The 26,418-nt window shown below is 44.7% G+C and overlaps 1 protein-coding gene across 1 annotated transcript in view; it reads left to right on the top strand.

Annotated features, from left to right (window-relative positions):
• NSG2 (neuronal vesicle trafficking associated 2) overlaps positions 1-26,418 on the top strand; it is a 67,571-nt gene that overhangs the window by 1,494 nt on the left and 39,659 nt on the right. Inside the window, exon 3 of the mRNA XM_032627963.1 lies at positions 15,487-15,570. Within this exon, the coding sequence (XP_032483854.1) occupies positions 15,487-15,570 (84 nt within the window). The remainder of the gene's footprint in view (positions 1-15,486; positions 15,571-26,418) is intronic.

Here is a 26,418-nt window from a genome sequence, read left to right as displayed (position 1 = left end):
ACCAATAAGCTTCTAGATGATGAAAGAGAAAATTGTCTTGATTATTTTGGGAAGGTGTTTCAAAAATTGACTGCTACAGATTTGAGGACAGAGAATTGGATGCAGTCCAGCAGGCATTTAGTTTGCGCCTCCTAAGGCCCCATTCCTATGCTGCAAGTTGGTTATAAAAAGACACATTACGAAATCCCTATTCAGTATAACGCTTAAATTAATATAAAGCATCATGGTAAATGCAGTGCCTGAGCATTACAAAGATTGTGAGAGCACAGGAGTGGAAAAAACTAAACTCTGTTGTGGCAGAGAGGGGACTGGGAGGACAGATTAGGTAAGCTGCAGAGGAGAACATTTGAATTTGGCTTTTAAAGGTGAGTAAAAACCTCCCGGTAGACCATTGGAGGAAAAGGCATTTAAGGCAAAGGGCACACATATGCAAAGGATGGAGAGCTTTTGGGAAATAGCATGACTGAAGTAGAGTGTCTTTGGCGGAGGCGTGGCTGGAAATGAGTGGCTGGCTGATGGCACATCTCCTGACATGGGAGTAGTCCATGAGGAATGGAGGTGAGCAATTATACAAAAGTGGTGGAGTTATCCCACGGACATAGGTGAGAGAAAGGATATTGTTTAAAATCCATCTGAGAGAACTTGGGGTTTTACAATGTGAGCTTTTACCTACCATAAGAGAGAGATTTGGAGGCAAATGATGAGGTTCCCTTGCTGAAGAGTGAACAATGGATCATTCCATTTGTTTGATTTTCTCATCAGCATCTCCAGGAGGGCATTGTGTGTCTTAACCAATTGGCTCTATCCAATGAACAGAAGAGGAGCCAAAGCTAGATAGACGTCCTGGCTGATTGGCTAAGGGTTGAGTCATCTGTTTTGAAAGTGCAGAGGTTGTCAGTATGAAAATGTGCATAAGGGTGGCAGAAATAAAGAATCCTTGAGCCATTCTGAGAAACTGGTAAGACCTTTTGAAAATAAAATTTGAACAGGCAGTTAGCACTAAAGAAATGTGAAGGAACAGTATTAATTGGGTATTGGCTACCTGTACAGCAGAGGTTCTCAGTTTTTGACTTGCATATTAGAGTCACCCGGGGAGCCTTTGAAAATCCTGATATCTGTACCAGAGCAATTGTATCAGAATCTCTGGGGGTGAGACCCAGGTGTCAATATTAATTAAGTCTTCCCAGGTGACTCCTGTGTGTAGCCAAAGTTGAGCGCCACTGTGCTAGATGCACATTACCCAGGGATTATACATCCACGTTTGTGGGCAAAAGGTGAAGGACCAGAGAAATTTGGTTAGTTATCCAAATTCACAGAAGGAGTAAGTGGCAATGCTGGAATTTGATCCCAGATGTAATGGAGATTGAGGAGAAGCAGAGGGAATATTCTCTCAAGGTTTCGTGAAGTTTCAGGAAGAATCTTTACCCTTTACAGTCTCGAAGATCTCTATGTCCCTGACAGGTATGCAAGGAAAAGGTATTGGGGTGAGCTCACTTCTCCTCTTAGCTCTACACACATCTGCGGGTCATCCAGAGATATCATGGCCTCTGTCTCCCCTTACTCTCCACCCCATTTCCCACCTCCAAGGGCTTCTTTCTTTCCTTGAGAGAGGAGACACACCTGATAACCACTGAGCATCTGGTCCAGATGTCCCAAAGCCCGAAGATAATACATTGTGGACTTGCATGCATGGAAAGCAAACCAAAGTATCCTGTAAGATGCAAATCCCTAAAGGGACACATTGCCACAGGGGCACATCAGACTCACTCTGATGTTCATGATAAAGTCTTTGTACCAGGCGAACCTCAGTGTTCTCCTCCATGACGTGGGGAGGATCACACCTACTTCACAGTGGTTGGGGCAAAGTTAGATGTGGTCTTATAAATAAAGTGCTTGGCACAAAACTAACCATAAGAGAATAAAAATTATCATTTTCATGTGCTTCTTAAATGCTAGTTGATGTTGTAAATCACAAGTACACACACACACACACACACACACACACACACACACAATGTTCTTTCATCCTTTCAATAGTTAGTAGGACCTAATAAAGGGGTTGCTACTTTGATCCAGTTTTTAAAGACGATAAAACTCAGGCATGGATTGGTAAAGTCACTTCCCAAAGCGCAGAGTTGGTAAGCCTCCTGGCAAAATCTGGAGAACCCAGAGCCCAGGCAGCGCTGTTCTAGAACCTTCCACCTCAGCAGGAATAGGGAGCCAGCTGGTCTGGGAGTCCCCAAACTTGGACTCTAGCAAGAGCTCCGTCACCAACCTCAGCTCAACTCCTGTGAGTTTTCTGTGCTAGGATTTAGATTTATAATATTTATAAGAGTAAACCAGGTTTTTTCCCCTGACATTAGAACAGATGTGTTAACAGTAAATTCCACTCAAGAAGCCAAATGCTGAGAGCAGTGTTGTGTTTACCAGCACAGACTCTTGGGGGGTTCAGCGCTCTACCTTTTATGAGCCTACCTTGGCTGAGGACTTGAGTGAGGTTCTCTAACTGCCTCAGCCTCAGCCTCCTTGTAGGTAGAGGGGGGGACTCAACCTCAAGGGGCTGTGGAGAAGGCAAGGTGAGTTCTGACACAGTTGTCAGCTCTCTCACTATGTCCAGCCAGATGATGAGGGTTTGAAGCTAAAAAGGTTATCAGAAAGAAGTATATTTAACCCCAATGTTACATCATGGGTTTTCCTCTTGAAAATGTAAAATACAGAGTGTGCTTGGTGTGTAATACTGACAATTATCTTGTTCACTACATACTCTTTAGTATGGAATGCGAGTTTCTGGGGAAAAGCTTTTGGAGGCTAAGCAGTGAGGATGAACATGTCTGAAACCTTTGCTCTGGGCCAGGAATGGGCCATGCAGGGCATTCATAGCTGTCGTTTCAGTTAATCTTCCCAGCACCCCTGCGAGGTGAGTGTTAGTGCACCCATTTCACTGCTGGGGAAACTGAGGCTCAGATCAATGGAGTGACTTGTCCAAGCTTCACAGAGAGAGTGGAAGAGCTGGGTTGGAACCCCGGTGCACCTGACACCATAGCTTTCCCCTCTGCACCGTGCTACCTTCGATAATGAGAAGCCTCCCATCCCCAGGCAGTGCTTCCTCAAACTCCGCATTCCCTCATCTACGGCGATGGCTTCTTCTTGAGCTCTCCTGGACATGCAGGTGGGGCTTGGGGGGATCCTGCAGAGAGAATGTCATGGCCTCCAGGGCTCCTTCCCTACCCAGTGCTAGCGGGACTGTGCTTGCCTTAGGAGACGAGATTGGCTGGCCTCGTGGTTGTTTCCCCACCTCTTCTATCATGCTAATCAATCCTCCACAGCACACCTGCAGTAGTGCCTCTGGAGTTGTGACCAGTCCTTCTCCCAGGGAAAGCCTGTCCAGTCACCCGCACAGGGTACAGTCCTCAAATCCTGACCTTGGCACTCCAGGTCCTCCATTATCTGCCCCACTGGCTTCCATTCCTATCACTCCTCACTTTGTACCTTGAACACCAGCATGTCAGAACTAACCTAGAGCCGTGGTTTTCAACCGGGGGTGACTTTTCCCCACAGAGAGACATTTGGCAGACATTTTTAGTTGTGACAATAGGAGGAGGGATGTTTTGGGCCAGGAATACTGCTGAATATCCCACAATGCACAAAATTCCACCCCCCCAACCCCCTAAAAAAAGAATTGCCCTGCTCAAAATGTCAACAGTGCTGAGGTTGAGAAACCCCGCCCTGGAATTTTCTACACTCTCCAGGGTATTTCTTGCTCCCTCCTCTTTGCCCACGCCATTCTTTCTGCCCAGAATGCTCTCCTTGCCTCTTTGCCTGTCTGATAAGCCAGTGCTCATCTTTCTAAGCCCAGTTCAGATGGCAGCTCTCCTGGATACCTTCCCTGACCACCCATAATTATAGCTAAGGTTATACTGATTGCACTGGAAGGTACTCACTCTCTCATCCAGCATGTCTATTGGGCACTTCTATGTGCCAGGCCCTATGCTAAGCTATGCATATACAGCCATGAAAAGTCAGGCATGGCCGTTGCGGGCAGAGGGACTTCAAACAAGCCGGCACACAAATAGAAATACAGAGATGCAAACTGCAAGAAGGGCTATTAAGGAAAGAATAAGGTGCTGTAGAGTTAAGAGACGCTAAGACTTAAGGGGATTGGGCTTCCCTGGTGGCGCAGTGGTTGGGAGTCCGCCTGCCGATTCAGGGGACATGGGTTCGTGCCCCCCGTCCGGGAAGATCCTACATGCCGCGGAGCGGCTGGGCCCGTGAGCCATGGCCGCTGAGCCTGCGCGTCCGGAGCCTGTGCTCCGCAACGAGAGAGGCCACAGCAGTGAGAGGCCCGCGTACGGCAAAAAAAAAAAAAAAAAAAAAAAAAAAGACTTAAGGGGATTAAATTATGATGGCAGGATGGTCAGGGGAGGTCCTTCTGAGGAAGGAGCCCTGGCTGAGAGATGGAGGTTGGGTTGGTAAGGGGAGTAGGGGGCAGAGGGACCAGCATGTGGACAGACACTGAGGGAATGGGAGGAACAGTCCGGAGGTTGGGTTGGCTGGGTCAGCTGAGGGAGGGGGAGAGACTTGGGAGATGACGTGTGGTGGGCACCAGCTCATGAGGGCACCGTGCATTTTTCTGAAGAGGCTTAAAGAAGAGAGTAACAGGATCAGATTTCTATTTTAGGAAGATTCCTCTGGCTGCAGTGGGCCACCCTAGGGCCAAGGGATTCATGCTTTGTCTCCTGGTCTCTTCTTCCTCTTTTCTCCAATCCATCTTCCAAATGAGGCAGCACCAGAGAAATGTCCCCAAAACAGAGGCTACTGGGTTTCCTGCAGTACCACCAACCTCCCAGCCCTGGCCATGTATGGTGGAAGAAAAGAGTGGGGGGCAGGAGATCAGCTAGAAGGTTACTGCTGTGCTCATGAAGGGGATGTTGGTGGTGGGTTCTAGGATGGTGGCAACAGAAATGGGGAGGTGGATGGATTGATGGAGACTTGGTGCTGGGTCAGCACTGAGGAGCTTTTCCTACTAGGCCTGAGGGTCCTGGCTCTGTCTCATCTTTGTACCCTTAGTCCTGGCGTATGGCGGGCAGCAGGAAATGCTGGCTGAACGAGGCCCCCTGCCCCTTGCCTAGGGTAAGGCTGGGCTTAATTTTTCCACTTGAATCTAAGCAGTCTGATGGCTCTCTCTAGGTCATGGGAGCAAGCTCTTGAGAAGCTGGAACATCAGTCTGTAGATACCAATCTCCAGGACGTGCCTTTGGTTTACCTAAGTGACCACGATAACCCAGATGTCTCAACTCCTCTGTGAGGTTGTAACCATGCAAAACAGGCTCAGAGAAGGGGAATGCTGTCCTAGGACACACCGAAAGAAAACAGTGCAGCCAAGATCTGCACCCAAGAGTGCTGGGAAATGCCAGCTAAGGGATGGCTGGTCTGTGGAAAGCAAGCCACAGACCGGCACAACCCCACCTTGGCAAAGCCCCAGATGAACTGTGTATTCATCAAGCCAGCTGCCAGGCTCTAAGCAAATGTACCTTTCCTTTCTACTAAGTCTTTACACATCCTAGAGGACGTTGGCTCACCTGCTTGTGGGAGGAAATGAACGCAGACATTAAAAGATCAATTATTGATGTTTAGCACCCTTCACTTTGTGTGGTAGAGCGCATGTGCTTGGTTGTCTTAGAGACTTGGATTCAACTCTCAGCTAAACTAATTATGTACTGTGTGGCTTTAGGCAAGTTGCTTGGCATCTCTGGGCTTTTTTTTTTTTCTTCTTCTGTAAAATTAACATAATAGCTACCTAACCGGGTTACTGTGAGGAAAAAAAAAAAAAGTGAAAATTGTCTAATGACCCAAAGATGGTGCTCATTGATAGAGTTTCCTTTCTTTCACTGGATATTCGGAATATGTCTCCCGAAGGTGACATTTTTGGAGGATGACTGTAAACGTGAGACATGCTGAGAAGGATGGGGTTTCAACAGCGAGGGAGCAGGGGTCCGACAGGACGGATCTGGAAGGATGTTGGGCAAAGGAGATGCTGCTCCTGTCACTGAGTCCTCCATGCCTTCTTGGTCATTCTCATGGCTTCCCTAGAGGGTTTCTTTTTCTCCCTGATACACAGGATCAGAGAACTGTCAGCCTTTCTCTGGGGAGCAGAGAATGCACGTCTCTGCCGATTCCAGTCTCATTGAGCCCCCTCGTTCTGCTCTTCAGAGACTCACAAGATTATAAATCATCCTAAATTTGGCAAAGGCTTTGACTAGGTGATTCCAGAAAATAGACAAAAAATGACCTATAAGCAGATTAAAAATTATTTATAATTTGAAAATATAATTTTAATGAAACATAAATTTTGACCTATCTGATTGGCAAAAAAAAAAAAGTAATAGTGCCAAGTGTTGCTAACACTGGGAGAAAGCAGATCTTCTCATTGCACTCTGGTTGGTTATATAATGGGATGCAATGGTTTTTAGAGGGTATTTGGATATTGTTTATAAATTTAAACTGTATATCGTATTTAGTTGGTATGTTTGCTACTGGCAGGAATTTATTCTATGGGTATGTTTTTCAAGTATGCAAAGGCATATATATATATATATATATATATATAGAGAGAGAGAGAGAGAGAGAGAGAGAGAGAGAGAGAGAGAACAATTGGAATGTTCCATGAGATTGGAGTGGTTGGACAAACCCTGGTGCATGGATGTGGAATAGTAAGCAATTGTTATAAGGATGAGACAGATTTGCTTGTGTTTGCGCTAATGTGGAAAAAGCAACAGACACATTGCTCTGTTAAAACAACTTTAAAGAGTGTGGTATAGAGTGATCCCATTTGTGGAAACACGTGTGTATGTTTCATTCTTGTAATTCATAAAATAGTCTTGAAAAGACACGCAAGAAACCATTAGATGGTTAGAGTATGGATGGAGTGGTTGGGGTCCCTTCGAAAACTTTTATTTTACAATTTTCATACATTTTTTTACCATGAGCATATATCAAATTTTATATTTTTAAAAAATCACCTCCATCTCACAGATGGTGAAACAGTCTCAGAGAGCTGAAGTGACTTACTTGCTCACGTTCACACACAGAGAGACCACTGTGGAACGAGCTAGTGCCCCTGCATGTAGAGGGAGGTCTGTATAGATGTACATGCATTATAGCAATGCAGTTTGAATTTGAATCCTAATTCCACCACCTACTCGCTGTGTGACCCTGGGTCAGTTTACTAACCACTCTGTCTCTCTGTTTTCTCGTTGTTAAAACGAGGACAGCAATATCTTCCTCTAAGGATTGTTTAAAGGATAAAATGAGAAAATGCATATCGAATGTTTATCACAGTGCCCAGCAGAGAGTAACTGATTAATGCTAGGTTGCTATTATGGTTGTTGCTGTTATCATCAACATCAGTTCAGTCCCAGAATCAGGATTGTTTTTCTTGAAGTGCACGGGGCTGGCCCCAGGCTGTAAGAAGGCTTGAGCAGAAAGGTGGGCTGGGCCTTGCCCTACAGGGGACAGGCCTGGGTGGCAGAGCTGTGGGCCGGCCTTGCTGTAGTGACTCCGGCCCTGGGCAGCTAGCCTCTCTGCTCAGACCAGGAGCTGGCCGTCCCTGTAGGAGCCAATGAAGAGTCGCTCACCTTGCCCAATTCTGTGCCTTGCCTGAGAGTTGGAGAGTCATAGACTTATTGGGTTAGACCATCCATTTGAGGCCATACTGGCCAGCCTTCCATTCTGCCCTGAGAAATCAAAGGCCCAGCAAGTAAAAGAGACTCAGTTTCACAGAAAGAGCCCTGGACTGGGAGTCAGCAGGTCCATACTAGAGTCCTACTTCTGACACTGCCTTGTTGTGTGACCTGCAGCAAATCCCTCCCCCTTTCTGGGCTTCCATGTCCCCATCGGTGAATGGGTGGATTGGACAACACTGCCACTAATGTACTCTGAGCACTGACATTTTACCTTGTGTTCTGGGCCCACTACCAAACTTCAAGGGTCCAGGGAAAGACTCGAACGCAAAGAGATAGAGTGAGGGTTGAGGAGTGAGGCAGTAAATGGGAGAAGATTCCCAACTATGTACTCAGGCCCCATTGGGGTGACTTCACCTTGTCTCTTTAGATGAAGGATTCATTCATTTGTTCATTCAGTTAATAGCATTTATGGAGCAACAGGTACCATAGGATCAGAGTTTGAGTGTTACGAGTTTTGAATGATGACCTTACTAGTGGCGCTTGATCTGAGCCAGAAGCTCAGGTTCAAGCCTTGACTCTGCCTCTTAGTGGTTATGTGAGGTTGTGAAGTCATTTCTGCTCCCTGAGACTAAGATTCCTATAAAATGGGGATAATCAGTCCTACCTCAGAGTGATTGAGAGGATTTACTGAGATATAGGATGTAAAGCTTTTGGTACAGTGCCAGGCACATAGTGGGTACCTTAAAAAAGTGATAGAAAAAAGCAACATGTTCTTGAGTTTGGATACCAGCTCAACCAACTTACCAGTCATTTGATCACAGGTAAGTGACTGAAGTCTCTGAGGCTAAATTTCCTCATCTGAAAAATAGGAATAATAATGATCTTAAAGGAGAGATGTGAGGATCGGAGAGGGGGGCTGTGTGAACTAACTGAGGGCAAACATCAGTAGGGCCTGTAGGTCAGTGTCTGGCACACAAGAGGTGCTCAGGGGCTAGCCTTTCATTGTACGGCCCCGAACTTCTCTCTTTGCTGCAGGAATGAGCCGAAGGATACAGCTTAGGTCTATTTTTGGCCTGTGCAAGTCCAGCTCATAAAAATACAATCATGCTCCTTGTCAGCACTTCTGCATTTTTATTTATTGTTCCTGCCAATCCTGGGGCCTCTCCATGCAGGAACCTCTTCATTATTGATAATCCTGGGAAGTAGTATTTAAAATTTTTATGTTCTGTACTTTGCACCATCTGAACCACCATGTATTATCTGGCCTTGCCAGCAAAGGGGGAATATATCCAGATGAGGGGTCCTTTTGGGATGAATAATTTATCCCATTTTCACAATGCCGATCGTGTTAAATTATGTTCTTCATATCAGCTGCTGACCGAACAATGGGGACTGATGTATTGACATGAAAAGAAAACAGATTTATTTCTTTGCCCATATCCACAATGATATTTGAAAACCTGGAGTTTCATTCTCCCAAGTGTCTATAAAACCCCACTTTTAATAATAACAAGAGTAGAAAGAATTTTTTCCTCCCGTCTCTCCACTTTTCCCTCCCATTTCTGTTATTAATCAAGGAGCTCAGGGCTCTGTTTTGCTCCACTTTTTTTTTTCAACTGCAGAAAACAGACCCTTTCTTTGCAAATTTATTTTCTCTTCTCTCTCTTTCTTTGTGTATGCAAGCTGACTCCTCCAAGGTACAATTAATAACGATTGGCTAACATTTCTTATGCTTTCCCCTTCATAGTACTAAAAAAAAAAATTGACTGTTACTATATCTCCTTTTATAGAAGGGAATTGTTTCTGGCTCCAGTCCACGGGAGCAGCACACCACGCTCCATGGCATGCCCAATAGCTGGTTGATTCCAGTAACTGTAGGGCTGGTTTTTCCTGCTCTCTACATGTCTCCAGTGTATCTTCACTGTGCCAGAGGCTTTTCCTCTACGTGTAATGCACACCTGGAAAGCCATTCTCTGGTTTATAATCCTTCCTCAGTTCCTCACTGTTCTCAAGTTCATCTTCAAGATGCTAGGCATGGCATTCAGAGCCTCTGTTTATCGCTCACTTCACCTGCCCTGTTCCCTGGCCACTCAAAACTACCCCTTTGTGGTTTTCCCAGGTCCAGCCTCCTGCATGTCTTCTGAACATTTGCTGGTTTATGATGCTCTCTTGGTCTAGAAATCTCTTTTTGTTTGGGTTTGGGGAGGCAAGGACGGAAACAAGGAAGCTGTCAGAGCAAAAGTTCGCAGAGAGAGGATGATGCTCTGGATTAGGGTGTTGGCAGTGTAACTGGACAAATGGGTTTATTTGAGAGAAATTTTTGAGGAAGCAGGAACTGGTGATTGGAATGGATTTGGAGACTGAAGGGAAGGGACGGGTCATGAGAGATTCCTGTATATGACTTGACATAAACAATGACATATCATGCTGCTATTTTCTTATCTGGCGATTACACGGGGAAGAGAATGTTGAGGGCAAGATGGTTGCGGAAAGTGGGTCAGGGAACCCAAGTGCTTTGCTGGGGACATGGTAACTTGATGTGTGTCTATCCAAGGGCAAATGTCCAGTAGGGTAATCTGAGTGCCGGGTGGGGTCCGAATTGGAGATGTAAATTTGAGACTTATGAGAATAAAGGTGGACTTGGAAATGATGGGAGCAAGAACACTCAGAAGGGACTTGTAGGAAGGAAGCATGCCCATGACCTAGCCCTGAGAGATTCTAACATTGAGAAGTCAAGCAGGGCAGGAGGAACCTGAGGAGGGCTGGTCAGTGAGTGGGGAGAAGACCGTGGACCCGGGAGGAGGACTTTTAAGGAGGAGTGAGTGGTCAAAGAATATTACTGAGACGTCAAAGAAGATGAGGCCAGCGGACTGCCCATTTGTTCCAGGCAAGTAGGCAAAGACCTGCTCTTGACATGGAGAAGGGGTTCTAATGAGCTAACACTTCCTTAGGGGCAAAGGTAAAACATTACCTGGGTTGCTTTTGGAGAAAATATGGTATAGCTAAAGAGAGGAGCAGATGACTGAGGATTGACACAGGGTCAGTCAATCAGTCTGTTGGCCTAGTTTGAACTCAGTGGTTTGAGAAGTGTTCTGAAGCCAAAAGAAGTGTTTTCATTAGAAACTCACTCAGGGCATAAGCAACATCTCATAGGGGTTCGGGGCAAAGTAGTATATGGATTTGAAGGAGGGCTATGACCCCAACTCTGCCTAAACTCAGCATCAGTCCTGCAAATGGTAAATGGCATATTAAATATATATTCAGATAATATATAAATTATTTTATATATATTGAACTTGATATAAATGAAATCACACAAGACATAAAAATACTTTTTTGCCTCAGATTTCTTTAGTTCACTATAATAATGTCTGTGAGAATCACCCATGTCCATGTAGCATTGCTGTTAGCATTCCATCTTATGAATACACCACAATTTATCCATTCTCCTGTTAATAGACATTTGGATTATTCTCAGTCCTGTGTTATTATGAAAAAAAAAGTGGCTATGAACATTGTTGTGTGTATCTTTTGGTGGATTCATCATATTTTGAGGTGAGTTTTTGCTGGTGCAGAGAAAATCTATTGGTTTTATTATATTTGCTTAGTACTTGACCATCTTACTAAATTCGAATAGCTTTTCAGTTCATTTTTTCTTGGAATACATTTCTATCAGATAGAAAGCTTTTCACCTCAAGTACTAGAAAACACAACCTAAATTGGATTAAGGTTCAAAGAGTATATATTTGCCCCCCTCCCCACCCCTATGACTTCAGCGTACAGCATGTGTCTGGTTTCAGGCAAGGTGTGATCTAGAGGGCAGGGTGTCATCAGGGCTCATCTCCACTTCTCTGGGTTCCTCTTGGCTCTGCCCTCTTTTGTATGCTGCCTTTGACCTCATCCTGGCTCCTCCCCATAGTAGCACCGATTGCTTCAGCAGTTTCAGAACTAAGTCCTCACCACACCATCCAGAGGAAGAACATGTTCTTTAGGGAATACTCATAAAGAGCAAGGAGGTGTCTTCCCCCAAGTTCCCAGTCAGTATTGCCTCATATCTCTTTGACTCAAGTTAGGTAACATGCCCATCTCTGAGCCAATCAAATTTTGTGATCAATAGAATAATATGCTCTGATTGGTTTAACCTAATTAGGGTCCATCCCCGCCATCAAGGAAGTCATCAGTTCCACCAAACCACATGGCTGCCACATGGGACAGGGGTGAGTTCTTGAAAACAATATCGGGCGGTGGGGGGGTGGGGGCTTTGGATTGAAGAAGGAAATGGATGTTAGAGAAGCAACCACAAAATATTTATTATGACAATTATAATGATATTGACTGTAATGGTTATTCATTGTCTCATTCCAACAGTAATTAATATTTGTTTAGTTTTGGCTCCTATCTCAACATGTTGGCCACAGCATGAGGTCTTTAAAAGTTACATGGAATGATATAAAGGGCTTTTTGAGAAGTTTTGGGAAAGATGTTTATAAAAATAAAGGGGCAGAGGGAAAGGCTAAGAAGCTTAAGAAGAAGCTAAGAACTAAGAAGCTAAATGCTTCTTAACACTTGAGGTGTTATGCTTGAGACCAGTCTGATGGCTAAGGATCTAGAAATGAAGGACTCAAGCTAAGAGATGGTCGAGATGGACTTTGCAATGTGGGAAGGCATATTAGTTTTCTGTTGCTATGTAACAAATTATCAAAGCTTTAGTGGCTCAAAACAACACAAGTTTATTATCTCATAGTTTGTATAGGTCAGAAGTTCAGGCACAGTTTAGATGGGTTCTGTGCTCGGGGGTCTCATGGATCTGAAATCAAGCTGTCAGCTCGGCTGCATTCTCATCTGGTTCTTAGGGTCCAGGTTGTTGGCAGAATTCAGTTACTTGTGGTTGTAGGACTGAAGTCCCCATTTTCTTGAGTGACCTGGCTGTTGATCGGGGTCATTTTCAACTCCTAGAGTCCACCCTGAGGTACTAGCTGCATGGCCCTCTCACAACATGTTGACTTACTTCTTCAAGGCCAGCAAGAGAATCTCTCTGCAGTCTGCTGTGACCGAGTTTGCATAGCATACTCATGGGAGTGACTATGCCGTCATATTCACAGGTCCTGTCCTCAGTCTCGAGGGAGGAGATTATACAGTGCATGTACACAGGGGTGGGAAGCTTGGGGACCATCTTAGAATGCTGTCTATCATAAAAGGCAAAGGCAGTTTTTGCCCTAAGGCTTATAGGTCACATGGCACACTGACCAGGAAATTCACTATCTTAGAAAGAGACATTGAGATGTATTATAATATATTTATATATATACATACAGACATTGGATATATATACACACACAACATGGGGAATTGGGAGAAGAAACTGTCATTCCCAGTTGGTGAATATTTCTAAAAATGTGGATTCAGAGAACTGATCAGACATCTAAATTTTCAATATACTCCATAGCCTGTCAGTTGATCTAGTGATATTCCAAATATTTTTAATCATTACAATTTGTAGAATATCTTTTAAGTTCACAAAGCACCTGCGCATACATTATTTCATTTGGCCCTTCTCAGAACGTTGTGAGTTTCTAACAGAAACACTTAGCCTGTGAACCGTGCCTTGGCATTTACTCTTACATTTATCTTAGTTCTTAACTCTCAGTAACACACTGAAGTTCACATAACACCAAAACGGCCAAATGTGTAGATTACATGCTATTTTACACTTTTGTTTATTTGACCGTGTGGCTCACTTTGCATAAAGTATCTTGTCTTGTTCACCCAGGAAACTTCTATTCATCCTTGAAACCTTTTTTTTCAGACCATGCTTGAACAGTATTGTTCTTGAGAAATCCTTGCCTTGCTCTCGAAGGGCTGGATAGGGAGGACCTGCAGGCTGACAGGTACAAGAGAGGCCCGATTCCACATCTGCCTCAGACACCTATTGGAAGAACATTTGGCAGCACTCAGAGGCAGTGTTGAATAAAACGTTGTTACTGAATGAACGGTCTGAGTGCTTAACTTATATTAACTCATTTAAGCCTCCTAACAACCCAACCACGTAGTGATGGTTATTTTCCCATTTAATAGATGAGAAGGCTAAGACACAGAAGGTGTAGTGCTTGAGCCAGGATTCAAACCCAAAGCACAATGTTTCCTCTCCCTACAATATTGACAGTATCAGTATTTGCCCCACAGCACAGAATTAAGTGAGATAGTGCATGTCAAGCTCTCAGTGTCTGCCATATAGTAAATTTGCAAAGCATGAGGGATATTTTTATTACTTGTGGCAAAGAAGCTTCTGCTTTCCTATTCTTTGGAACAGGAGATAGAAAAAAATAAAAAGAACATTCCCCACCCCACTCCCCCACAAAACCCTCATCCTTGTTTAGCTGTACCATTTCTTTAAGGAAGCCAGGGCTCACTTTTTAATATTTGGAGAAGCAGAATCCAAAGAGGGTGGAGCAAAACAACAGAATTTACATTTGCAAATGAGTTCTAAATGTCAGGGAAGGAGTGATGTTCTAGATGGGCTGGGACCCAGATCCTCCTTAACTAACATATTTAAGTGCCACACTGTAGGTGTTCAATAATAGTAGTTCCTCCCCATCCTTTCCTTTTTGAGCTATATTTTGTCCAAGGTATGCCTCACAGACCTTAAAGAAAATTCTTCATAGAAGAATTCTTGCAGGAGTACACACACTTGACTATTGTCTCTAGGAAAACTTGGTGAAAGTTTTCAGTGAAAATTTGGTTAATTTAAGCACTAATGAGAAGAATGATCATAGTTAGAGGATTGCTTCCTTTGAGCTGTGTGACCTTGGACCAGTGACTTTACAGCTCTGTGCTTCAGTTTTCCTTTCAGGAGAATGGAAATAGCAGTGATATGTAGATAAAGTATATGGAGGGCTTGATCTAGCTGTGGCACATAATAAATTATTCCAAAAGTATTACCCACTATCATCTCATTCAACCCTCAAAACAGCCTTGTTAACTAGGGGTTATGATTATGATTACTGTCCATATTTTACAGCTGAGGCCCCGAGACTCAGACATCTTCTGTGTTACCCATGACACTGTGACACTTGGCAATAGTTATTGATTGTCTGTCAAGTTTCTTTTTTCTTCCACTTTGCCTACACTGTGGGATGGAGTCCCATAAATGTCTTGGCAGGTTGACAGCTTATCTTGAAAAGATATTAACCACCTCTGCAAAATATTCAGACTTCAGAAAAATAAGATGATACAATAGATTCAGTAGACCTTTATGTTTTTCTTTGTGGAAGTCCCTAAATGAAATTGGAATTAAGTATATGTGCAAAAGTTTTGCTACAAGATGTTCATCATAACTTGTTTATATACCCTGAACTGTGGAAACAACCTACGTGTTCAGCCATCAAGACCGGTTAGATTAATTGTGCTATATGCATACAATGAAATATTAAGCTACATCAAAAGGCAAAATGAAATCATATATTTTTCTACATGGAGAAAATGTTAGTAGTGTTGTGTGATAAAATGAAGTATGAATCCGTTTCATAAAGTATATATTTGCATAAATAGCAAATACATATGCAGAATATGTGCATATATATGCATATAAAAACTGGAAAGGTGGGACCAAAATTGTCACCTATGGTTGTCTGTTGGAATTGGAAAGTATTATGGGTAATTTGAATTTTCTATTTTCTTGTGTTTGTTTGAGTGGGAGGCTCTTTATTTTCTGATCTTTATGCAATATACGGTAAATTCTAGTTACTAAAAAAAGGAACAGAAAAGTCAAGTCTCTGTGCATGCTAACACTGGTTGAACATTTCAGGTGATTGTGAAGACAAGAACGGAATATCAGCCCGAACAGAAGAACAAAGGGAAGTTCCGGGTGCCGAAAATCGCTGAATTTACGGTCAGTGTCTTGATGGTGTAACAGAAAGACTGGGTGTGGGTCACTAAGTCTAATCAAATAACTAAAGCTCTGCCTCTTGAGGACAAGTTATCCTCTCTCCTACTCCGAAATGTTCAGACAATTTGATAATTGATAAATGTGTCTCATTTCTTCTTTTTCCTCCTGTCCCTGTCTCTCTGCCTTTCCATCACAATCATCAGGAAATGTGATAGAAATGTATAAAGAAACTCAAAGTTTAGACATTGGTTGATTGCAACAAATACAAAAAAGACAAAGGGAGAGAAAAGTTGACTTCTTAGTGGTAAAAACCGAATGGTTGATTTTCTATTTACTGGTGGCCGGGTCACTAGGAGAACTGGTGAATACATATCACTGTGATGAATTGCGTGAAGGAGTCATGAAGGCTGCTCTGTGAGGATGTATGGAGGAGGCTCAGGGAAGTACCCTGGGGAAGTCACTTAGATGGCTAAGGAGAGCACAGCTTGTGCAAAGGCCCTGAGGCTGGAGGGAAGTTGAACCCAACATTGAATAGGAATAAGGGCAGTGAAGCTCAGCTCTAGGAGGGGTGTGGGGACCAGACAGAGATGAGGTATGAAAAGTGGGCAGAGGGCAGACAGTCCCAGTCATCATAGACCGTATGGAGGAATTATTATTTTAGGCTAGAAGCATGAAAGAAACCCCAAAGGACTTCAAGAAGAGGAAGGATATGATTAAACTGGGTTTTTGGAAAAAGCATGCTGGCTTTTACATGAGTAATAGAGGGAGGGTGGGGAGACTGCTGGGTTACTGCAAGTAAAAAACAATAGTGGCTTAGCAAAAGAAGGTGAGTGGAGAGAGGCCTAAAAGATACTTAGGAGGCAATATCAGCCATGGAGGCAGTAGAATAAGTGGTTCTGTGGATGGAAACTGAAGCAGTCTGGCTGGGTTTGAGCCCTGTTTCCACCTCATACCAGCCATGTGGCCACAAGCTAGCCAATAAACTTCATTTATCAAATGGCGATAATAGAAGGTTACTGTGAGAGTGGAATATAGAATACATGCAAAGCACTTGGATCTATACATGATAAGTGCATGATTAATAGTAACTATTTTGTATCAACTGTGGCTGAGGGCTTTGGAAGTGAAAACAGCCGTTGGTTGGTTGTCTATATGTATTTGTATAATACATACTTGGTTGGAGTATGTATTATACATGGATAAACACATTGGTCCGTTTCTGTCCCTATCTTTCTCCCTGCTACATGTGTCAGAGCAGCTGGGTGTGTGAGCCTGGGAGGGAATATGGCACCTCTGTGTACATCCCCCCAGAATGTGGGACTTCCCTGGATGCTGGCCCCCTCTTTGAGGGCAGGAATTGCTTTTATTTTTGGCTGTAGCTTTAGTGTCTGGCACACAGCATGGGCCCAGTGAATGCTGACCTGGCCTGAACTGCATGCAGGTATCTGCAAGAACCAGCAGGTAGCTGTGAGGGGAGGGGAGGAGTATCACGGTGCATAATGTATGAGCATCAGGCCAGGGAGGAAAGCTGACCTGTCCTCCTGGCAGCAAAGATCATCAGAAGTATGCCCAGATTCATGCACAAAAATGTTTATTGCAGTGTTATTTGTAAAATCGAAGCATTGGAAACAATGCTAGATTTTCAGCAGCTTTCTCATGATTCCATATGTAAGACCACATGCATAGGATGGACTGTTTCAACAGTTTCTTAGGAATCACTTTTGGAGGGAGAGTATTTAGTTTACTCTGAATTATGGGCTTAACGAGATATTTTCATCTTTCTTGTACTTTCTCAATTTTACACGAGCATGAATTGTTACAATAATCAGAAAAAATTAGAATATTTTAAAAATTTGCCAAATAGAGTGTTACAGTTTTTGATGGAATTATTCCTTATTTGGCAATCATTTAAAATGATGGTTATGAAAACATGCAATAATTTGGGCAAATGCTTCATAGAGGAAACTGAGTGAAAAAAGCAGAGATTAAAATTGTATGTTTTCTATGGCTGGAACTATGAAAAAAACCACAAGTATACAGAGGAAAAAGGACATGGAAAGAAATGTCTCAAAATGTCGTTTGTGGCTGTGTTATCAGCCGTGGTGTTGGACCATGTTGTCATTGGTTTTTTTTTTTCCTCTTTGTTGGCAACTTTTGATGATGTGGCAATTTTATCATATTTGATGCCCACGAGTCCCTGAGAAGCTGATATAATCCCGTTTTTTTCAAGGGGAACTATGGCTCAGAGCAGTGATGTGACCTGCTCACCCACTAGCAAGTGGCAGGGCCAGTGCTGAAAGCCGGCCCCACCCCCCGCCTTTCTGTTCATCTGTGCAGCCTGCTTTAGGTAACTATGGGTTAGAACAGAAGCGAGTCAGGAGAAAATGAGTGGCTTTTCAGGGTCCAGGGCCTGAGGAAGTGCCCCACGCAGCTTGACTCAGTTGGCCCTGGGGGTTGGGAAGAAAGGGCGTTGGGGTTTCGGGGCAGCCCTTTGTCGACTGTCAGGTGTGGGCGGAGGGCCCTGCCGCTTGGAACAAAATGGGAGGAATGGAGCAAAATGGTTTGCTTTTGTAGAGCTGTGAGCATTTATTAGCCTGGCTTTTCACTTCCTTAAAGAGAGCTCCCCCTGAGCCGCGTGAAGGATGCATCTGCTGGGGTGAGGGTGGATGCAGCACCCTGGGGAGGAGGTTGTGGTGCTGGTGATTAAGAAGAGTCTGAGGCAGGAATAAAGACACAGATGTAGAGAATGGACTTGAGCACACGGGGAGGGGGAAGGGGAAGCTGGGACGAAGTGAGAGAGTGGCACGGACATATATACACTACCAAACGTAAAACAGATAGCTAGTGGGAAGCAGCCACATAGCACAGGGAGATCGGCTCGGTGCTTTGTGACCACCTAGAGGGGTGGGATAGGGAGGGTGGGAGGGAGGGAGACGTAGGAGGGAAGACATATGGGAACATATGTATATGTATAACTACTGATTCACTTTGTTATACAGCAGAAACTAACACACCATTGTAAAGCAGTTATACTCCAATGAAGATGTTAAAAAAAAAAAAAAGGAAGCATCTGAGGGTCTGAGCTGTCAGCTGCAGTGGGACTCGGGGGTCCAGCTAGGCTGTTATGGAGGTAGAATTTTTCCTGGTTGGAGAAAGGGGCATCAGGGGCTCCTCCATGTTTGGCTTGGCTGACTGAGCAGGGGGGCTGGGGGTGGTGGTGGGCGGGATGCTGTCCACTGGGTAGGAGGTGGGGGACCAGGCAGTGGGAGACGCATTGAGTGTGAGGTGCCTGGAGACCATGGGAGGGGTGGGGCAGAGGCAGTCTGGCCACTCTTGGATGTAACGGGTCTGGAGCTCAGGATAGGAATTTCGGCTAGACCACAGGGGCTGGAAGTCAGAGAATTCCCAGTTCATCTTAGAGAGCATAACGCTGGTAAACAGTGGCCGGGCTGCCCCTCCAGGATATTGCCCGTGGCAGAAGTAACCATGGGGATGGCAAAGATGCCTCCCTCCCTCATTCCAATACCTTCATGGAGGTGGAACAACTTGTGAGTTCACATCTCAAATTTGACCTGGGGAGATCAGCTTGTAGCAATTCTCTATGAAAGAGAATGAGAGGAGAGAGCAGGGAGGGAGAGACGAACTGAGAAAGATTGAAAGAATCGCCTGGAACTTTTTTTTAACATGAAGGCTCTTGCAGTCATTGCCAAGGGCCACAGACTTGAGAGACCGTTCATCAGGCTTCTTTGAGAAGATGGGAGCATGCAGAGAGAAGCCCCTCCTTCTTTCTTAGTCCTGGGAGCTGGAGGTTCTTCTAAAGCTGATTATGCTATCAAAGGAGCTGGTGCATCCGGCCATGCCATCAGACCTGATTGTCCCCAGGCTCACCTGTGAGAAGGAACTGAGTCTTGCATTTGGAGGCTGTTTGTGCCAAGCTGATGAGAGGTATTCCAGGGAACACCTGCACTTTGGGGCTAGATCCACTTGGCAACTTGGGTCACAGCCCTGTCACCTCTTAGCTTCGTGACCTTGGGAAAGTCCCTTCACCTCTCTGAGCTCCTGATTCCTCATCAGTAAACCAGGACACAGTAGCACAAAGTGTAAGTCCTTGGCGTACTCTAGTTCTCAACGAATGATCATTTTATTCTCTTCCTGTTCAGATCCCTTTCCTTCACCCTGGGTTCTTAGCTTGTTACCTAATTAGCTGAATTTTGTGTGTTGGTTGAGACAGACCTGGTCCTCCCTCTCCTGGCTTTTTCTCCCTGGGAATGTGGCTGGGAAAACCTGGAGGAACTGTTCTAAGTGTAGCCAGTTCAATGTCAGGATCCATGGGTGGCCTCTGGCTCTCTACAGTGACCTAGGGAGCTATCTCTTTGCCTCCTGGGGAGTGTAGGCAATAGTTTTTGGTAGGCTACTTCTCAACACATCCATTATAAAATGAATAATCCTAGTACCTGTTAAAAATGCCTTTACATCCACTTTTTAGGCTAACAACAACCTTGTGTACTTGTTACTGTTATTCTTATCCCCATTTTACGGATGAGGAAACTGATGCTCAAAGAAGTGAATTGTCTGACAAGGCCACGCGGCGAGGACGTGTCAGAACAAAATAAGAACCCAGCCCTATGGCTCCACATCCCACTCTCTCTGCTACACCTGATGCCACCCTGCCATTGTCCTTGCCAAACTGTGGTCTGCCTGACTTCTTCCCTTCCTGCCCGACTTCTTCCCTTCCTGCCCTTTCTCCCCTTTCTTCTTTGTCTTTATCAAATTTGCTCTGGGCTGGGCTGGATGCCTGTTGCTGGGAGACACACGGATATGCAAGACAAAATCCTTGCTCTGGAGGAGCTTGCAAAGGTGTGGATTAGACAAGAGTGTTCTGGCCAATTTCTTGGAATACTGTCCCTGTATGGTCACCTCCTCTGGGATGCCTCCCTTGATCCTCTGAGCTGGGTTTGGTGTCTCCTCTGGGCTCTGCAGATCATATGGGGTTCTCGAATGCTGCTGTACTGTAACTGGCTACTCCGGCATCTTCAGCCCCCTCCAGCCTCTGGTCCACGGGAGGTAGGGTCACGCTGGCCCACTCATGTGTTCCTAGTTCCCAGAAGAGGGCCTGGCATAAAGTGGGTGTCACGTGTGCTGCAACGTGAGCCCCAGACTTTTGGGACCGCCTCAGTATTCATCCCCAGTAACGTGCTGAGTCCGGGTTCAGGAAATTTGCCTCTGGTGGCTATGGCCTGGATAAGCTCAGATTAGAGGGTGTCCGGGCGCATGGGGAAAGATCCTGGGGATGCCTACAGACCAGACCCTGAGCGCAGTCAGTGGGGAGAATCCAGAATGGGAGGGATGCATTAGTGTAAAGGGACCAGAACCCACCATTCCCGTCAAGCAAATGGACACATTAAAATAAAGCTGGTTGGGGAGAACTAGAAGCGAGAGCTTAGCAGTTTTTAAGGAGCTGGTGCCTGTGGGCTATTATTAGAAACAAACAACAACAACAAACCAACAGAACAAAAATAAACGAAAATCCAGTTGAAGCTTCAGGCCTAATATTATAGGGTGTTGATTTTTCAGTGTTCCATCCATTCACTGATCCACTCAACTTTTTGGGGCTTGTGCTCTGCTCCTGACCTGACCTGTGATTGGCGCTTTATGTAAGGTATCTCCTGAATGATCCCAGCAAACTGGGCTGGCGAGACTGTCACCCCACTTGCAGGTGAGGGAACCAGGCTCAGAGAGGCTGGGAATTTTCCCAAGTTCCACGCCCAGGAGGCTGTGGAGCTGGGATGTACTCACAGGTCCTAAGCAGGGGGCCGTGGCCGGGTGTAAGAGGTTAGGGAAGCTGCCGCCAGTGGAAGAGAGCCTGACTACCAGTGAATAGCTCCCGGGGGATGCTGCTGGGCCAGTCTACCTGCCAGACGTTTCTTTCCTTCTCTTCCTCTTCCACCCAGCCAGGGGTTGGGGGTGTTTGCACTCTGTCTCAGGCCTCAACTCTGTTCACAGTCCTTCTAACTCCAACCTGGGAAAGACATGGCAAAACACCAGAATCAGCCTCCCCGGCTGGGTGTGGGGAGGTGGCCACATCTAACAGCCGGCAGAGTCCAGGCCCCTCTCCTTCCTGAGAGTCTCTGGTAACTGTGCTTTCTTCTCTGGTCTCTGTCCTCACCCATCATCTCCTGGCCCATCCTCCTTCTGGGTCCCTCTGCCTCCTTTCTCGGCCCCCTTCTGCCCATCCTTCTCACCTCCCCAAAGAAGGACTCTTTCTAACGTGCATATCCTGCGAGGACACTGCCATCCTCTAACCCTGCCATAGCTTCCATTGCTCACCTGCTTTCTCCCTGACCTGCGTGAAGCCCTGGTCCTTCCCTCATGACACCATACTTCGTATGCCTCCCTGTCTTTGTTCGTACTGTCCCTTCCCACTGGAATGCCCTTCCACCTCCATCATTGGGCAAACTCCCTATTCATCCCTCAGCACCCAACTCAAATGGCTCTGGCCTGTGAGGGGTTGCCTGCCAGGCCTTGTGCAGTCTGTCCTTCCTCCTCGGGGTTCCTGCACCTGCTATATAACCCTCCAGTTATATAGTGTTGGCATCAACATTACCTGCTGTGTCTCCCACTGACTTAAGGCTGGGATGGTGTCTTCTTTATCTTTGCTCCCCAAGAACCTAGCCAGTGCCGGCCCACACTTGGCACCAAATGATGTCTTTAATAACTAAATAAACAGGTTAATGAGCAAACACAAATATCTGGCTGATGGAAAACTACACATTGATAAATACCAGAGCTCTGGCTGCCTCATTTTCAATATCTTTATTTAAAATCGGGGCTCTATCTTTGCTTCTAAGCTTCTTGCCGATGACACATTCTCATAAATGTCCTCTTCCTGATATCACATTCCCTGGGAGGTGAGACCTCATTTATAGCTTTGCCATTTGCTTCTACCAATCTTTCATCAAAACCCCAGGGGCTGCCCTCCATTGGTGGGATTCTAATATTTGCTGACAGCAGCAAATGGGGATAAGCGATTTTACTTTATTATCTGTTGTCTTGGTTTTTATTGCCCTCTTTTTTTTTTTTTAACTTTTGAGGAACATTTCGGGTAAGTTATTAAAAACACTGCCTGCTGGCTTAGGAGCAGAGTCATCATCTGGAACGGAAAGAATTTACATGCGAGCGCTTGGTGGAGAAAATCTGCAATAGTATTTGATGTTTATTATCACACTTCTGGCTAGGGTTTTACCAAAAATCAGAATAAAGATGTAGGCCTATGTTTATGGCTGGGTGCTTTCTCCTGGCCTCATGGAATGGTACTATTAGAGTGACCTTCAAAAACATATATTATTGAGAACTGAGAAGCAAATGTGGCTTAATTTTTTTAACAAAACATTTCCCTGGGAGAGAAAACATCTGTGGTGCTATCTCAGGAGGAATGTACTCAGGGTTTGGATGTGGGACTGGGAGATTCAATGACCACTCCACAGCCTAATGACTGGGCTGCTTTTATTGCCAGGTTCTGATTCTCATTGACTCAAACATTGGCAAATAAATGCTGTAATAAAGCAAGTCACTTGTTTATAAGTTTAGTGTAGATGACTTCTAGACTTTAGTGAATATTCTTATTTCCTATGGGACTCCTGTAGGAGGTGGCTGATTAAAAGTTTGCACACTGCTTGTTAAACCGTTGGAAGTTTGTAACCAACCATGGTGGGAGTATTTACACTATGGAAATGAGCAAACAGTGTAAATCATGCATCACCCCCCTTTCTTAGCCCAGGAGGGTTTACCAGTACACTTGTGTGAAGGGCAGTATGGAAAAGAGGAAATACATGGGCTGGGGGTTTGACATTGTGGGTGTGTACGAGCTAAAGCAAGTCATTTCATCTCTCTGAACCTGTGTTTCCCAATCTGTAAAATGGGATAATGCTGTCTACATCATAGGCCTGGCCTGAGGACAAAATGAGATAATATAAGCCCCATGGTAGCTTGATCAATGTGAGCTGCCTCTCATAGTTACATGATAGTTTCATTGCTGAGGTGTTGGTCATCTGGCTAGACGGAATGCTTCCACCCAGGGTGGGTCTCAGTGGGAAGACACGCCTGGCTCCATCTCACTAGGCCTTCTGTCTTGACACATTGCCCTGGCTCAGTTGCACCTCCTCGCCCACCATTCCTGCCAGGCCAGCTTTTGACCTTCCAGCTTCATCCCATCTTCCCCTTTCTACCTGTTATGAAGTCAGAACGATCATCAGATCCTGCTTGAGAAATCTCTGATGGCTCCCCACTCCGACAGGCAACAATGTGAGGTTTTTGCGTGATATTGCAGGCTCTTGCAAAGGTGGTCCTTGCTGCTAAGTCCCTCCACCCTTCCTGTGTCCTCTGTGCTCCGGGCCTCTCATGGCTCTGTAAAACCACCATGCCCTTTCACCCCTCCAGGTCTTTGCCCATGCATTTTCCCCTGGCTCTATTGCCAGCCCACGTTTTCCGCCCTGTGGACCAGCTCACCTCCTCCAGAAACCTGTCCTTGATTCCCCAAGTCAATTTCTCACCTGGAGAATGTCCCAGCCTTTGCCTGCACCCACCACTGCTCTGAGATGCCACATTGGCTTCAACTAGAGTTCCCCTGCTACCTGGCTGGATTGATGAAAGTGGTGCAGAAGGTAGGGCTTCATAAAGGTTTCTCACATCCCATGTTGGGGTAATGAAAGGAAGATGCTTGTGGAAAGTAAAACAAGATTTAAAGAATTCTTATTTGTAATTAATTAATAACAATAACTTCCATTTTGCTGAGCTCCTATTATATGCTGGGTAGTTTGCTAGTCATTTTCTATTTTATCTTTAACTCTTGAAGTAGGCATTATTTTTGAAAGCCAGATGAGGAGACCAAGGGTCAGAGAGTTTAATGAAGGCATTCAAGCTCACACAGCCAATAAGTGGCAAGAGTCAGGCTTTTCTGGACCAGAGGGGTATGTATGTCTATGGTATGTATATGAGAGTATGTGTGTGTTCTTTTGTCTCTATCAGCTTCCAAATCAGGAAACCCTGTACATATGGGTAATTGGCTAACTTAAACTAAACTGAAAAGTGGTTGCTAGAATACTAAAATGTTGCTGCCTATCCCTGTTACTTGCCAAGCATTAGGCCAATTTTGCTTTGGCTCTCTTCTTTTTTCTCTTTAAATCCACTGGTTGGCCAAGTCCTAAATGCATTGATCCAAAAGAGAGGAGAGAAGCAAACATTTCCCAAGGAAGACATGCCATTTTCCTCGTGGCTTGTCATGTGGCTTGTCTCGCGGTCCCCTCACGCAGCTGGGAGGATTAATCTCCTGACTGTCTTGCTCTCTGGGCCTCTGCTGCTGCCATGTGTGATTATTTTAAACGGGATTAAAAAAAATTTTATGATGTTTAAGCTCCTGGAACTGTCAGAGGAAGACAGGTCCTAACAAAGTGACTGTGTGGCTTTTTGTGTCACCATCATGTTCTATAATTATAAGAAAACTAGTCGTCATAGCAACTGCCACATAGGCCTGGCTTCCTCCTGGAGATGCTGGCAAGCTCCTGGGCTCTGTGATCCGAGCAGTTGCAGGTGGATTTGGTTCTCAGAGGGGATTCAACTCTCACTTGGGCGATCATCACGAACGCACTCTAAGACTCCACAACCCAAACTCAGTTTTATGCAATCTGACAGACCTGGGTTTGAATGCTGGTTCTAGAACTCAGTGGCTACGTGGGCAAGTCATCTCACTTGCGTGAGCCTCAGTTTCCTCTTTAGTAACATGGGTATGCCAACGCCCACTTCGGAGGGTTGTTGTAATGGCTGTGTTAGGATGCGCCTGGCAGAGTGCCTGACACGCAGGAACTCTGATATATACTAGACGTCTTCCCGTTCACCTCTTCACTGTGAACAAATGAAAGAAGAAAAATGCTAACTTAGAGAAGGATGGATGTTTTCATATTCTTTTATTATTATTATCATCATCATTATTGTTATTAATTTTGGTAGCATTTGTAGCTAGAAAAACAAGTTAGTAAATCGAAATTCTAGGCTGAGTCATGTATATCAGGGAGAGAGCGAGAGAGGTGAAAAGAGAGGAGAGAGAAAAAATAAATGAATATTCAGCTAGATGAAACTGATTTGATTTATTTTTTTCCTTATCTTTTAAAAAAAAATTTTATTTTGCATTGGAGCAGAGTTGCTTAACAATGTTGTGTTAGTTTCTGGTGTATGGCAAAGTGATTCAGTTATATATATACATGTATCTATTCTTTTTCAAATTCTTTTCCCATTTAGGTTATTACAGAATATTAAGCAGAGTTCCCTGTGCTATACAGTAGGTCCTTATTAGTTATCCATTTTAAATATAGCAGTGTGTACATGCCAATCCCACACTCCCAATCTATAGCTTCCCCCCCACCCTTCCCCCAGTAACCATAAGTTTGTTCTCTAAGTCTGTGAGTCTGTTTCTGTTTTGTAAATAAGTTCATCTGCATCATTTTTTGTTTTTAGATTCTGCATATAAGTGATATCATATGATATTTGTCTTTCTCTGTCTGACTTACTTCACTTAATATGATAATCTCCAGGTCCATCCATGTGCAACTGATTTGATTTAAAATTCCTCCAACTTTTTTTTTTTTGGAAGATTGCATTTCTCTGAGGCTAAGAAAAAGACATCTGATCTCGGGACTTCCCGGCAGTCCAGTGGTTAAGACTCCGTGCTCCCAATGCAGGGGGTGTGGGTTCAATCCCCGGTCAGGGGAGCTAGGATCCCGCATGCTGCACGGTGTGGCCAAAAAATAAATAAAATAAACAGTAAAACTGGAGAAAAATTTCAAAAAAAAGCAAAAAAAA

Source organism: Phocoena sinus, chromosome 3 (genome assembly GCF_008692025.1).
Source record: "Phocoena sinus isolate mPhoSin1 chromosome 3, mPhoSin1.pri, whole genome shotgun sequence".
In the NCBI taxonomy this organism is placed as follows: domain Eukaryota; kingdom Metazoa; phylum Chordata; class Mammalia; order Artiodactyla; family Phocoenidae; genus Phocoena; species Phocoena sinus.
Note: the sequence above shows the minus strand (reverse complement) of the source record. Positions and strands in the feature narration are given on the sequence as shown.